Raw genomic sequence first — 16,282 nt, 5'->3', positions numbered from 1 at the left:
CAAATAACGTATATGTATGTATAACTAGAAAAAAACATGAAAATTAACTATCAAAAATAAAATTATAAAAAAGAATCAGTTATCTGGTACGTTGTCACTTATTTTGAATTTTTTACATCTTTCGCTGTTGTTTAGCTTTGCCTTTATTAATCCTTTCACCATTTTTTTGTCAGGTAATCGAAATTTTTTTACAACCACATCTAAAATAGACAGAAATCTGTTTAAAAAATTAGAAATCATAGAGTATACCTGGTGGAATGTCAAATTAAAATTATAGCCACTGAGCGGGACCGTATAACACTGTTTTGAGCGCTCATGTGGTAGCTACTTGGTACCTGGGGATTTCTAAATGTAGTAACTACTTTAGTGAACTTTATTTAACTGTCAGCTCTGCAAGCAGACGCGTTCATCTTTTCCGCCCCCAAACTTAGTTTTTTGTTGTTTTGAAACTGTCGGGTGATATCATGTACATAGTCTCTAATTTTTTGACTACACTATAAAACAATTTAAAGTTTCATATAGTTTTTATTGGTTTTTTGGTATATGTCTTGAAACATGCTGCAATTCATCTCAAATTTACTTGTAACTACATCAAATATTCTATTAAATGTTGTAGTTTTCTAAAGGACCTATATTAATTTCCAATTTGCATAAAGCCATCCCACAAAAAATCCTCAAGGCTGACCGTATTAACAAACTGTATTATACATCTTAAAAAAAATAAAGGTTAAAAGCTTTACTTACCACACAGTGCAGCAACTTTTGAAGCATCCAATGAAGGCTTTGGTGTTTTATCTTTGTGAGCATTGGACGTTTTTCCTGTTAGGGAATGTGTTGCCAACACATCTCTGGACCAAATCATGTCCATTAACGCATACGTGTAATTCTTTGGATTTCCTTGTAAAGTCAAAAGATCCCTCTGCGAAGGCAAAATCTTAATACCAGGAGCCAGTGCTACCTAATAAAAAATTTAGAAGGCTTAAATTTCAAATGCATAGTGTTGATTAAAGTTATATTACCCTTCAATTACGATTGCCATAAAGTGTTTTACTAAAACACGAAACAATTGACACTCCGTATAAAGTAAAGAATATTTATTCTAAACGTTTTGACAAGTGTTACATGTTACAAGGTATCATCATCAGTAGAAAATGCGGACATTTCGAAGATTACAAATAGAAAAAAATTAAATAGAAATAAATAACGTTTGGAATAAATATTGATTATTTTATAAGGAGTGTCATTTCTTTTTCCATTTAAATTTAATGCTTTTACCATTTGCTATAGCTATGAGTTTTGTATAGTATCAAATTGGCTGATATTTGAATGACAACAAAAGAGAGTCAAAGTTAGAGCATGTCGAAAGGCAATATAAAAACAATATTTAAAGGTGTGTAAGTATTTTGGACCAGTTATTAGATATGACACGACTTCTCTTTTCTAAAACACTCAATTATTTGCTCAGTTGACAGCAGCTCTAAATGCTAAACTTTAGAGAAATGCATTTTAGAGACTATGAGTTTGAAGCCAGTCATTTATGATAGCAGAATGACTTTAAATGAAAGCACAACAAGCCAGAGTTTATTCTAAAAACTTGAAGCTTTATTATACAAGCATGCGAATAGATCTCTCACACAAACAAATCTTTCCATCTCCGGTATAGCCATCGTTACAAGTACATGAATATTCACCAGGTCCCGTGTCTGCACAAGTGGCATACCTGTGACAATCATCTTGTGGAGTGCCACAAATCGCTGCCACTAAAACAAAATACAATAATTTACAGAAGATAGAGAAAGGAAAAGATGTTTATGTAAAATGATCTGCTCACATTTTCGGAACAATGAATGCGCAATAGAAGTCAAATGTATAGCAAATGTGATACTTTTCATGATGCATTAATTATCGATGACTTTAACCTGATATCTGAATCTAAGTCTCCACATTAGTATAGGTAAAATAGAATATCATGCCATTGAATTCTGGACCTCAACTTTAGACGAGCCTTCACAGCAACACTAGCTACGTATGAAATATATATATTTCATTTGGCGCCAAATTCCATATTATTTTTTGCTGCTTTTTCAGGTAAGGTAAATGCAGCGCAGATTAGAAAAAGCCGTAAAATAAATTTCTTTTAAGTTTTCTCCTGAAAGACAATAAAGACATTGTATGAATGTATACTGAATATGTCCGTATAATTGTTAATACATCGTGGTAATATATTATGAAAATTATTATAGCTATTTTCCATGAAAGCTGTCCATCAAAATAATTATTAGCAAAAACCCTGCAAGCACAAAACTGATTCCACTTGTTATGGAGGATTTACCACCCAACATAAGAAAAATGACGCATAAAAGCAGAGCAAACGGCACTTTATTGTAAACAACGCATTCAGTACATACCAAGAGAGACAACATAAAGATAACAACATATAACAGCAGAATATCATGGCTCACCAAAAATGGTAGCCAAATTGATATCTCTTAAGCTGCGGACTAAACGGGGAGTAAATTCACAAAATCTAAGCTCAATAGCTCAGGTAAACACGTGATTCGTGTGAAAGCAAATGAAGTTATCAGTACATAAGCCTTGACATAGAAAATTACGGTGTCAAATTGTACAAACAATCAGTATATATTTAAGCATAATTTCAATCAGGGACATCGCAAAGACATTCAATCTGGGGGTGTATCAAATATTTACCTAAAGATTTTTTCAAATTTACCTGAAATTTTACTGTTTGCCTGATAGGCATTTTGCCGAATTTGTGAAACAATAACTTCAAAATTTTCAATTTTAAAAAATAAATGATCAGCTTTAAAATATTTTATTTCATCATAATTTTTAGTTTACATAATCAAAGAATATGCAGCCCGATATGCCACCGAACAATTTAACAAGTGAAATGAATCATGGAATCGACAAGCTCTGGACATTGGCGGGAAAGATCATCTGTACATAACTGGAGAACTATCACATCAGGCTTATAGCTTTTCAACCATTATAAGTCGTGCTTGAAATCTTTGTCGATAGTTCGACTTTTTATGCTCTTTAAGGAAACATGTCCTGAGGACGTCAGATAAAAGTTCTTATACTCGCGGTCATCAAAATTTGAATTCAAATCATCCCTTTAAGCGACGTACAAAGGAGTGACCAAATATTAAAATGTTAGATAAACAGCTTGACATAACGATAAATAGGAACTCTATCACCATTTGATTCTTTCTTACCAACTTGGAATGATACTTTACGTCCGACTTTGAGAGACGTCTACCCCTCGGTCAGTTTGACGAGAATGACCTTGGGCCTTAGTGCAACTTATTCAACTCTATATATAACTACAACATGCCACGTGCATTTATACATGATTGGAATTACCAGAAGTGTATCAACTATTTCCACCAAAGGCCAGAAACTTGACCTCTGAAGCAATAAAACTATTATTCGCTTCGTGGCAAAAAAACTCCTTTTCCAGCCGTCAATTAAAAAAATATATTATAAAACACATTCGAAAAAAATATCATCTTGTAAACTCAAGATTCGAGTTACAAGGTGATGTTTTTTGGAGTATGTTTTATTATTTGTTCAACTATTTATATTATTTGTTAGCATTTGAATAATTCGATGATCAAGACAGTCCACGCCCCTACTTACAAAGAAACCCAAAAAATCATGTATTCTCATTAGTATTGAAATTTTCATTCTTAAAACGTCACTTACGTGCGCACTGTTTACCATCTCCAATACAACCAGTCACACATTTGCATGTATATGCCCCTGGAGCTGTGTCTGTGCAGTTGGCAAAAGAAGGATGACAGTCGTCTTCTGCAGTACCACATATGGGAGGAACTACAAGCAAAGAAGCAAGCATTAACGGAATAGTTTACATTTACAATTTGAAATAGTTAAAGCTTGAAAATATTGGTTCTGCTTGTACATGGTATATTTCAGGACCGTTGGAAGCTTGGAACGACCCTTTCACTTTTTAGTTGCAGGGCAACTTTTTGTTATAGGCAAGTATTATGTCAAGCAATGATTGATGCATTGATAAAGCTTTGACGAACCAAACAGTTGTTCCAGAAATTTTATAGTCAAAGTTATTAGTCGGTAACTACTGCTGACTGCAAGTGATGTCCATCTCCCTGAACATGCATGCATTTTTTGACCTTCATTATTTTGGAGATGAGTAAGAGATGACGTAAAACATTCACGGTTATTAAAAGAAATTCCCCTTTGTGATATATTGATTATTCCATGACTTTGGATGTATACAATATGAACTTACTCGTGCAAAACTTTCCATTTCCCACATAACCATCGTTGCAAGTACATTCATATTTGCCAGATTCAACATCTGCGCATGTTGCTTGAGGAGAACAATCGTCAGATGCACCACATATCTTAGGTGGTACTGAACAACGAAAAGCAAACAATATTTTCTAAAGTCTTAATATGATAATCATCAATGGAATGTTGAAAGTAAAATTGTAAGTAAAAGAAACAATAATTGTAGAATAAACTTGAGTAAAATATACTTTCAATTAGATAGAAATATATATACAGTAGTATAGGATGAATTTACCATTGCAGGACGTGTTCAACAATTCCATCATTATGTCATTTAAGTCCTCAAACGTTTTCATAAGGAAAGCGTTTTCGTCCTTTTGAACCATATCTTTAACTTCACTATAAGCCGGCGAGTTTTCCTCTAAACCAATACCCACAGCAAACACATTCAAATTCTCACGTTTGAAGAATGGCTGCATTGCTTCTCTGACGTATTTGTATCCTCTACGACGAGACTCTTTTGTTTGTTTACCATCCGTAATAACCATAAAAATTTTCACAACATTTGGATCATCTTCCCGATACCCAGCAAACTTCTTAACTACCTTAATGTCAGCAACAGCCAATCCACGATGGGTTTTAGTTCGCCCTCCTCTTCGTGGTCCAGGCATATTGGTTACAACACTCCTAAACCTCCCTCGTCTCTGACTGCTCTTTAATGTTAGCTCCACTTTTCCACGTTCACTGAATGTGACGATGGCCGCTTGACCAATTATTTCCCCTGCACTATTGCGCTCACCAACCTTCAGTCTTTCTCCCATTGAAATAACAAACTCTCGCATCAACTGAAAGTCATTTGGGTATATACTACCCGATTTATCAAGTACAAAGATTATATCCACTTTTTCGCAAACAGCCTTTGACTCCCCTGATACGACTAAAAGAAACAAAAAATATTTAACCGAATGCTATAAGCTAAAGTCAAATCAAACATTTCGCCCAAACAAATAAATTTACGTCCAAATTTACTAACATAGAAATACATAACAAGGTAATAATATAATATTTGTGTATGTTTGCTAAACTGTATATTATTTAAACCATGCAATTTTTCTCGCGATAACCTTGTGACACAAATTTCACGCGAGATTGCAAAGTGTTTCATCCTTCGCAATTATGAAGTTTCCAATTTTTGTAACGATTGCCGCAACGCTGAAATGCTTTCTTGCACTTTTTTGTGCATGATAATTTTACAGCGACAAATAAAAAAAAGGAAACCTTTAGAAAGAGGCCATCGACAATTCAACTGAGTATACAAAACAAGATCTCATTTAAGTGTCGATGCTGCCCCGCATCGTATGTGGGTCAAACCACACGTCAATTGCCCACCAGAATATCGGAAAACTTGGAAATCTCTACCTTAACAGGGAAACCTTCCTCTTGTCTACTACCATCTGCAATTCTTTCTCATATGACAAACACATTTCCCTGCATTACTCTGCCGATTTTAATGACTTCTCAATTCTCTCTTCTTCCTCTGACAATTATGACCTTATGATTCATGAAAGCCTTCTCATATCTAAGCTTAAACTCTCTCTTAACACCCAAGGCAACTCAATCACCCTTCACATTCTCTAATATGTTGCCCTTTCTATTCAGTTCTGTCATCCAAAACCTCCTACTCTCCTCATATGTAATTTAGCACGTTGTAAATATATGCTTATATTTAAAGCCTCATGTGAAAATTTCTATCATTTAATCTGAACATGTCTTAAGTTAAAGACGAAACGTAATTATTAAAAATACTTTCATCATCTTTATTTATGATTTATTGCCGTGATGGCTTTCTTAACTTTTATATTGGGCTATTTTGTCCATAACGAAAACCCTGTATATTGTTTTGAGAACTTATTTGTTTACGAAAGAAACCTGAAGTAAACCAAAATGCAACTTTTTTAACAGAAAGTTCTTGGATTTTCATCACATTCGGATTCAGATTCAGCAAACAAGACAAACTGTATGATTGTTCACATTCTACTTACCAGAGCAAGACTTTCCATCGCCACTGAAACCTTCGTTACAGGTACATTGATATTTCCCCGGTCCTGTATCTGTACATGTTGCATCTCGAGAACAGTCATCTTGAGAGCTACCACAAATTTTGCTTCCTTAAAATATTACATATAGCAATGAATTAGACAAAAGTATGCAGTTTACTTCTCTTTAAAGAGAGTTCTGGGAATGTATAAAATATCTTTCTCATCTTTTTCCGTAGTAAATAGCAAACATCGAACCCAAATGTTTTTTTCCCTTTTTAAAGATTCTAAAACAATCTGTAAACTTTCTTAATAACATCTTATCCGTAACGTTTGCCAACTCATCCTTTCCACAACAGTGCAATTAACATTAGGTGCTGATATTCATAAATAAATTCTTACCTAAACATGTAGTTCCATTGCCGGAATAACCATTGTTACACACACATACACCGTCATTACATGTTGCATATCTGTGACAAATGACATCAACGCAAATATTGGGAAGTTCTAAGAATGAGATCAGCAAGTTTTGAATAGTAAAACCTTTACCACCGAACTATTTCTTGTTGATTCTCCCAGTCGACTTTTCAAAAACTTACGCGATCTTGTCACAACAACCAACAAGAGAAGACCCAAAGCCAACTTCATTTCAGCTCACATCTGCTAACATAGAAAAAATAACTTACGTAAAACAAGAAATATCTTTGAAAAACTACATTCGACATAGAATCTATATAAACTGTAAATGATATTTTTATAATAGTTAATATAATATTAATTAATATCACTTTTCTGCAATAAAAATGTTGCAGTTTTTCGGCATAAAAAGCAGTACAAAATGAGATATATTCCAAAATAATATATGTTTTAAGCATACTTAAATTGGCCCATGTTATTATAAACAGTGTCAGAGTAAAAAACAAAAGAAGTAAAAGCGGCGCAACGTCTTAACGTGGCGTACAAATCGACTGGTCAACCACATCATTGTTATCTCATTATACAATACAAAAAAATTGCATTAAAGGCATTGACGGGATGAATTGTTTAACAGAGAAATTGGAGCTTCAACGAAAATTTACCCATTATACTTCACGAGAGTCATTCTACTGCTTGAGGAAAATGCTTGCATGAGTGAAATTGTTGATATGACCGCTGTGACATATGCAGATAGTTTAGTGAAATGAGAAAAGATGGTCTAAGTGTGGAGTATATAGCGCATTGTTTTTTTATAGCGCTTACCACATGGGCCGCCTGCACTGCGAATATCACTGCATTACATAAATTTGTTTATCAAGTATTATTGTCGATTTCAGTTAACTTTTCAAATAGCGGTTGCCAAGTTACTTTCTAATGTTGCCAGTTACATTTCCAAATATCGAATATTCCATATGAACTTGTCAACTTGAGTTGACAAGTTGTGTACTTGAGTACTGAAGTTGTGAACTAAAGTTGCGAAGTACTGGCAAACGCGAAAGGTCTTTGTACCCTGTAGACATTTGGCAATGAATCCGTTCAGTAAGCAAGGAAAAGCTTTACTAATAGAAGTAAGAAATGAAATACTTGAAATGTGGTTAAATAACGAGCGTTTGACAAACATTTTGAAACAACTAAATCTACCGTATAAGACTATATCAAATATAATAGATCGATGGGTAGACACTGGTTCTATTGCACCTCGCCAGGCCGGACGTGATGTTCGAACCGCGCGTACAGATGACGATATTGCATACGCTGAATATCTAAAAATTAATAAACCATCTATTTACGCAAAAGAGATTCAGCAACACCTAGAAAATAACAAAGTTTGCCTTCCAGCAAACATACCTAGCAGGTCATCCATTAGTAAAATTTCGAAAAAAGATATTGGTTACTCTAACAAGATAATAAGTCAAATTCCGAGAGACAGAACGGCCGGACGTTATGGAGAAGTTAGAAGCTTACGTAGCAAATATTTCATTGATGGATTGCAACCGTATGCATTTCTTTGATGAGTCGCCTGTAGTTGTTACGAGTGGCAACAGACGCCGAGGGCACAGTATGCAGGGTACTCCTGCATTTAAAATCCAACGATACTCTTCTAGTGCCACATTTACAGTAAATTTTTTACATAATGTAAACGGCGTATCGCATTATAACACTCTTAGAGGACCATCAAACGGATTAGAATTACTAAAGCTTTTCCTTGCTTACTGAAAGGATTCATTGCCAAATGTCTACAGGATACAAAGACCTTTCGCGTTTGCCAGTACTTCGCAACTTTAGTTCACAACTTCAGTACTCAAGTACACAACTTCAGTACTCAAGTACACAACTTGTCAACTCAAGTTGACAAGTTCATATCGAATATTCCATATTTGGAAATGTAGTTGGCAACATTAGAAAGTAACTTGGCAACCGCCATTTGAAAAGTTAACTGAAATCGACAATAAGGTGTCAATGACAGATTTCATTGCAACGATGGTGAACACCGACGTGTTGCGAGTCTGCAACACCCAGAATTGAAAACTTTCAATTAAAGCTTAAACATAGGAGGATTGTAAGAGTTTTCAACGATATTGTGCGAAGTCTATAATACAAATAGTGATTACGTTCATGTGTAGTTAAAAAAAGAATTCATTTTGATTCTTTTTGAACACATGACGGAAGTTTGACATTTAAATGGAGTTCGGACTACTTAAGCGGAAGGATTGGCCCTGATTGCACACTTTAGCGTTCTTTAGCTTATGAAAATAAAACTGATAGACATGATAGACATCTCTGCAAGCGACTTTTTAAGATTACTCAAAACCTATTTAAAAATTATTATGAGCCAAAGTCTTCAGCAAGTGTGCTCGTCAAGATAAAACATTTTTAAGCATGTAATGTTAAAAGGAATGTCTTCGTTGATAACATCACAATTGCTCTATGATAAATCACAACAATTTGCCATTACTGTTACAGCTTACAATAAATTCTCCAAACAATAATTTTCATTACTAAAGCATTTAATGGAAGTCATTTGGTGAAGTCATTTGGTGAACAAAATGATGATAACTAGGTGGTTTTCCGTTGAAATGTTTGAAATAATACTAATGTAAACAAACCTATATCAACGCGTCTATCAATATATGAAGTATGTAATAAAGGACACATACCATTCTAGAATGGATCTATTTCTCCCACATTTTGGAATAAATATTTTATGATCTCAAAAATTATTTTGGAAAGGTCTAAGAAATGAATTTGGTTTGCCATTATGATACTCATAAATTAGCACGTCTTTTTGCTTGCTATTGTCAACACACTTTGCTGTTAAAGAGCAAAATTATTGAATTCATTTGATGATACTTTCGCACAATCTTTTCTAAACCATACAGTTGATGTAGTTAGTAATAATATACAGCAGTACAATAAAAAAATGGAGCTTAGTAGTTTTATGAGCAACTATGCGGCGCATAACATGTATAACCTTGACACTTGTAATTGTGACAGATCAACTACATCAGACAAATAAAGCGAGTCGGGTGTTACTCAGTTTTTTATGTTTTTAAGTTATGCCCTGAAAACAACTTATCGAAAAACGATGCCTGTAGTAAAAATTGAAACTTTCAAGAGCTCACGTGAATTGATTTCGACATTTGTAATAACTAATAGTTGCTTGGCTCCGCCGAACCATGTTAATTTGATTTAAATGTGTGGAAGGTTTGATTATCTTTCAATAAGTTTACGATGAAAAAAATTGTTTGGTGTATTTTCAAAAAGCTCAAATGATTATGGTCGACAAATTTTTAGTTGTAAACGTTTGACTTTTTACAAAAAAAGCACTGAGAAAGATCCTCAACCTTTTCAATAACCTTGTCGAGTAGGAAAGGTTTAATCACATGAATATTAATTATGCTACGAATATGTTGCAATTTATATAAAATTGTTATGCTGGTGGTAAATTCCAATTCTAACCAAAAGAAAATGCTTGGTATTTGTAAACTATACATTCTTTCTACAAAGTCTGTTGCCGGCAAAAATTTTCCCTTTTTGATGGGAATGTTTCTATTCATAAATTGAAAGTAGCTAATTACGCAAGTACTAAAAGTACCTTGGGAATGCAAAACTGTGAATTAAGATAAAAAAATTCAATTAAAGGGTATTGTGCATTGTTTGAGACAATGAGGCGATAGAATAAGCCATTGCACTTGAACTAGTTTAAACCTTCTCGCGTTTTCACAAGAAGTAAAAGTCATAACTTACGTTAACTATTCACCCACACTCATTGGTTACATTAACAAAGAGTCCCTGCCATTAAAAACTTGTCAATTTTCACATGTAATTAAAAACTAAAAACTGTTATCAAGAATAGACCAAGGTATTTGTAACATAAAACAATAGAAATCTGTTCACCCAAAACTGAGTGTCTCCATCACTATATGTCGTGTTTATGTTGATGCAGAGTGGCATCATCTTATGCAGAATTGATAACATACAAATATTCACAGACAGTCTTGTTCGCAATGTTATTAGAGATGAAATATCTATCTGTCATTTGTTGGACCTCTTATAGAGTAAAGAAGAGCAAAGTGAGTGTAGTTAAGAAAAACATACCATTTTTAATGTCTTCCAAAAAGCATCAATATTGTTCAGAATGGAGCGCATTAAATGTAAATTAGACAAATGTAGAAACAACCATACCGCATTACCTGTGATAGTAAATACAACCAAACACCCCAAATTTAAACCTTCAGTGTCAAAAAAATAGCACTACAAATTTTCATTGTACTAACATGCTAATTTGCAGAAGTATTTGTGGTAGACAAAAGAAAGTTTGTGTCGACATAGCTCTAACTTCCTGAAACAAATAGCAACAAAAATTCTGTAGTGTTTGAGGTGTTTAGAAGGTTCAATTTCGGGTGATCATGGGATGAAAAATTTGGATAAGTTTAATATTTACTGAGAAAACTAACATACACCAGATATGGTCAAATGCAAATTTTGAATAAATTAACAAATATTCTTGGCAAAAATTGAATTTTCATATTTTCAAAGAAAAAATCATATAGGATGAATAACCACACTAAACTCACTCTACTCATTCGTTATTTCAAGCATTTGACATTGTTTTTGCTGGAATACGATAGAATATATTCGCATACCTTCCTCCTAAAACCGGCTTTCAGCAATATTTTGCCGTCTTGTGTGCTTTTTATAGCCTAATGTTGAAAGTATTAGACCAATCTTGTACATTGTCATGATCAATGATGACAAAATTAGATTTAAGCCCCAGTTTTATCAAGTTTGGACGCAGTGCAGTGTCTTTTTTAACTTAGATATTTTGTACACGGATATTCCTTTAAATTCGGCGCCATTGCGAAGTGTCGTCGCTTGTCTGCTCGATAAGTCCCGCTTCTTGGACTTCATAAGTATCTTGATTACAGTATCGTAACGAAATACATTTTATTTTAATACCAAATGAAAAAAAGGAAAAGATTAGCTTTATTCGTAAGGAAAAAACCTCCCATAAATCATTTAGGATCTGAATTCAAACCACAGCTCTAAAAATAACAAGTAGATCACGCGCGAGCAGTGTTGCCAGGTGAATTTTAAATAAGTTCATGTCGGCATGTTCAAAAGTTCATACATTATCCACCAATGTTCACAAATCGACAAAATTTATAATATGCACATTGCACATTTGTACAAAATAACAAAAAAATAGCAATGAAAAACGATTATTTAGTTCGATTCAGATTCGTCGCTTGAGTGAGAGTCTTGAGCATAAAGAATGTCGTGTGTCATACGACTTAAAGCATTGGTCGAAGGAGAATATTTGACACAGCCTCCTGACTCTTTCACTCCTTGCTTAACTTTTAGAATACCGCACACTGACTTTAAGTGCAACCTATTTCTTACTTTAGTTTTGATTGCATTCACAGAAGAAAAAATTCCCTCCACATCAACATTGAAGAATGAATTAAGCTTTGTCTGGAATCTCTAAACCAGTGTATATTCATTGTAAACAACCTTGTCCTTTATAACTGATAAGTTCATAAAAAGTTTTAAATTTTTAGTAAAAGTTCATGAAATGTTCACAAATTTCTTTTTGTTCACAAAAATTCAAAATAAAAATCAAAAGTTCATAAATCTATAAACTTTGTTCACAATCTGGCAACACTGTCGTGAAATGTCACGTACTTCTGTCGCGTACTTTTTGACGGGGGGGGGATGTATTTTTTCGAAGCGTTTTCAAATTTTGGAAGTGTTATTCAACACTCAGGGGGTCACCATGTTGTTCGTCATGATCATTTTACCAAATAACAGTTCTTCCGGTGAATGAAATGCACACAAACGCATACAGAGGTCCTTGACTATTTTGCCGGTCGTAACAATTTAATTCCTCATTTAAATAAAAATGGAGGAATAACATATCAAGCAAACCTTATCTGTCATGAATATTAAAACTTGACCCCAGTAGTGAAGCTTGTCCTAAATTTTATTCCTGCTATCCAAATTCTTCACCAAAATTTTCCTTTATTTCTTTGGAATAATAATTCCATTTGATGTTTTTCCAGTGAATAATAACAACAACATAGTTGCAAAGCTGGATTAAAAGATAAGGGTGACTTTGCCATCGTTTAACGAACTATTTTATTAAATTGTGGAATGCAAGTTATTTATAAAAACCATGGAATGCAAATAATTAGTATAAAGTTATCTTTGAGTGTAATCAAAATGTTTACTGTTTATATCTAGATTGAGCGAAACGAAACTGCGCATTTTCATTCATTTTTGATCAAAACTGGAAATACTCATGAGAGAAAACTTTTTCTTAAAATTGATTATTGAATGATGTATACTAAAATACTTGAGATGTAAAATAATAATATACGGCGTAAATGCTTCAAAATTTTTTATTGTGTGCAGAATTGACCACACAACAAACCTCTCATTCTTTTTCAACCTCAGCAGTAGCTAAATAACGTTCCTCCATGCTGTTACCAAATGCCATGAAATTAATGAGAAGACCATCTGTCATTTCTAAAGAAATACAACATGAAAATTTTTTCTGAAATTGAAAAAGGAACATTTTAAAATGTACAAGTGATTACTGATTTAGCAGCTAGTTTCATCAAGATACGTAGAATTTCCTGACGAGGAATCACGACTTCATATCAACACTTTATTAATTAACTTTTAAACATATATTTACGCTTCGTGCGTAATTATAAACCAAGCAATGTAAAAACGATGATTTTTATAAGCAAAGTAAAATCTGCCAAAACGCACCATGGCACAATAGCGGTCACTTTGGTTGTGTTCATGTGGAAAACTCTTAACATTTTGCAATTTGGGAATATCTAAACTTCGTTACAGATGTCTAGGAGTTGAGAAGAAATATCCTAATTATACAGATATTATCAGTGCGTTGAAAGAAGAATTTGATTTGAAAAGACTTGAAAATATAATAACTTTATTGACAAATCCTAATCTTCTTGTTATTGACCAAATACGACAAGCAGTTCACAAAAGAATACAATAGCTACTTTGGAATTATGTTTTTGGACATAAGAATTTTAAGAAGCTTTCATTTGATGAGAAGAAGTATATTAACTATATAACTGCGTAAAAAGACAATTGATAACGTGCATTTAATGAATAGGACAAGTTTTTTAAAAATAAACATGTTTTAACGTCTCATGATGCCATCTTCAGTATTAGTGAGAATGTTATGTATATGATAAATATAAATAGTAGTAATATGATGCTATAAACTGTATAATCACAAAGACCCTGAGACCGAGTAGAACTCTAGCACAAAACAATTGAACTATAGTCGAAGAGCATGAATATAAATAATATCATTACTATTGTTCTTTTATAGCATGTGACTACGGTGGCTCACAAGGGACACCAACAAAATAATAAGAATTATACAAAATAAAGATATTAATACAAACACAAAATACACCACACACCTACAAAATTAAAATACAAACACAAAATACATTATACACACACAAAATATGATCGCGGGCGCTTGCAGTGTCGGATAGCTGACTACTATCAGTTTATTATAAGTTTATTATAACCTAACGTTTACTCCTCATTTGACTCTGAAGATGACTACCGCTAAGGTTGTCGAAACGTCAGTCAACAACAACAAAAGCAGTCCTTCTCAGGACTATACCAACCTGGACGATCTACATTTACAAACATGTAACGATACTCCCGGGTTCAAACCATTTACTTTAGTTTATTACAAGGTTGTAACCAGATGTGTGTAATTGTGAATTTAACATGTGGTCGACTAGTACTTGTCGTCGTATTTAACAGTTTTAACTGCGAAATAATTTAAATGACATTTGGAAAGGAATCGAAAGCAAGGTCTTGCGATACTGAAGCGAAAAACAAATAAGAGAAATAATAAGCAATTATTGGATGAGGTTAGCATGATATCAAGAATTATTTAGACCGAGGTCAATGTTTTTTTCCTCAGCTTCGCTTCTTCCGATAACATTGTTACAAAAATATTTCGCAGTTAAAACTGTTAAATACGACGACAAGTACTAGTCGACCACATAAGTACCAAGTTGGATACTATAAGTATCCAAGTTAAAATAAAAAATTGCCTTGAATTTAACTTCTCATAGTTTACTTAGATCACGATTCATTTTTTTAACAATATTATTAATATAATAAATGACTTGTTATAAGTGACTGAAAAACAACGCTTAAACAGACTAATTAGATTCTTCCTTAGTCTGGTGTTATACCAGTCATATTTTACAGACCATGACAGGGGCCGCGTAGAAGGGGTGGGCAAGGGGGGCAATTGCCCCCCACTTTTTCCAAGTCTCTTGTTTTGCAAAGTGTAAAAGTATAAAAATTCGCTTTAACAGATACTTACAGTTGATAAGTATGTATTTTTAACAGTATTTCTTGTCTCACTTATGTTCCACTTTCATTTTTTAGTTGACGTTAAATTGATCAATTATAGCACGTTTAGACTGATTGCTGGAGTACGATACCCTAGTTCGGGAAACAATCTGCAGGACCTTCACACTACGTACTACCCACTAGCTTCGTCAATTTATAATTTCATGTTTTTCTTTATAAATAAGTTTTGAAACCATGTGCTGAATACGTGCCTCTCTGTACACGTTACTCAGGTGTCGTCGACCCATGCCCGAGCACCGTACTTGCGTACTACCTCTTTTCCTGGTGCCCAGACTTGGTCACTTATACACAGGCATCATCAAAATGTTGTGTTCATACTGATGCCCGTGTCTGAGCACCGTGCCAGGATACTCACTCTGAACGCACTATAATAAACTTTACAAACGAAATCAAACAAATTTTGTATATTGAATGATTACTGATAAAACTGTTAAAAACAACTTTGCTAACAAAAATCCGATTCTGTGATCTTCTTTTACCCCTTCACTTTTCAAACCTCTCCGCGGCCCTTGCATGACGTAGGGCTGGCGCAATCTATATTTGACACATTGCAAAAGTAAACTAAATAAATTAAAGTAAAATAATACCATTGTCCACCCCGCAGATGTTGCACCAATTTACGATTATTATAGCCATTGAAAAAATCGTTTAACCAATTACAGACCACAAACAACTGTGTTTGAGCGACATGCAATGACTCGTTACTCAAAATTTAAGGAATAAATCTCAGATAGTAAATTTCAATCTGCTCAGTTTCTTTGAATTATCTCACATTGTCATCAAATATGAAAAACAAAATGCATCTACGCATGTTGATCAGTCGACCATAGCATGGTTTCCTTTAGTCTACAAACACATATATCTATCATCGAAATTCATAAATCGGCTATTACGCAGGATCAAATATTCTAACCATGGTGGTACTGTTCGCTAACAGATAGAAAAGATTATTATTTTTACCATAGAATTCAATGGTCATCCTATCTTGATCTATATCACGCTGCACGATTCACATAAAAAATATC

General features: G+C 33.7%; 1 protein-coding gene across 48 annotated transcripts in view; it reads right to left on the bottom strand.

Moving 5' to 3' along the window:
• LOC124440255 overlaps positions 1-11,816 on the bottom strand; it is an 80,797-nt gene extending 68,981 nt beyond the window's left edge. For 26 of the 48 annotated variants that reach the window (XM_046990567.1, XM_046990576.1, XM_046990584.1 and 23 more), the window contains exons 1-6: positions 11,456-11,811; positions 6,932-6,992; positions 6,732-6,839; positions 6,336-6,461; positions 4,589-5,230; positions 4,292-4,417 (exon numbers count right to left, since the gene is read on the bottom strand). In XM_046990567.1, the coding sequence (XP_046846523.1) occupies positions 4,292-4,417; positions 4,589-5,230; positions 6,336-6,461; positions 6,732-6,839; positions 6,932-6,980 (1,051 nt within the window). In that variant the 5' untranslated portion in view covers positions 6,981-6,992; positions 11,456-11,811. Of the gene's footprint in view, positions 1-4,291; positions 4,418-4,588; positions 5,231-6,335; positions 6,462-6,731; positions 6,840-6,931; positions 6,993-11,455 lie in introns of all 48 variants that reach the window. The other 22 variants (XM_046990589.1, XM_046990588.1, XM_046990587.1 and 19 more) reach the window with 4 other exon arrangements.
• Between the last annotated feature and the right edge of the window lie 4,466 nt (positions 11,817-16,282).

Source organism: Xenia sp. Carnegie-2017, unplaced genomic scaffold, assembly GCF_021976095.1.
Source record: "Xenia sp. Carnegie-2017 unplaced genomic scaffold, XeniaSp_v1 HiC_scaffold_2, whole genome shotgun sequence".
NCBI classification, from domain to species: domain Eukaryota; kingdom Metazoa; phylum Cnidaria; class Anthozoa; order Malacalcyonacea; family Xeniidae; genus Xenia; species Xenia sp. Carnegie-2017.
This window is presented reverse-complemented; position numbering and strand designations above follow the sequence as displayed.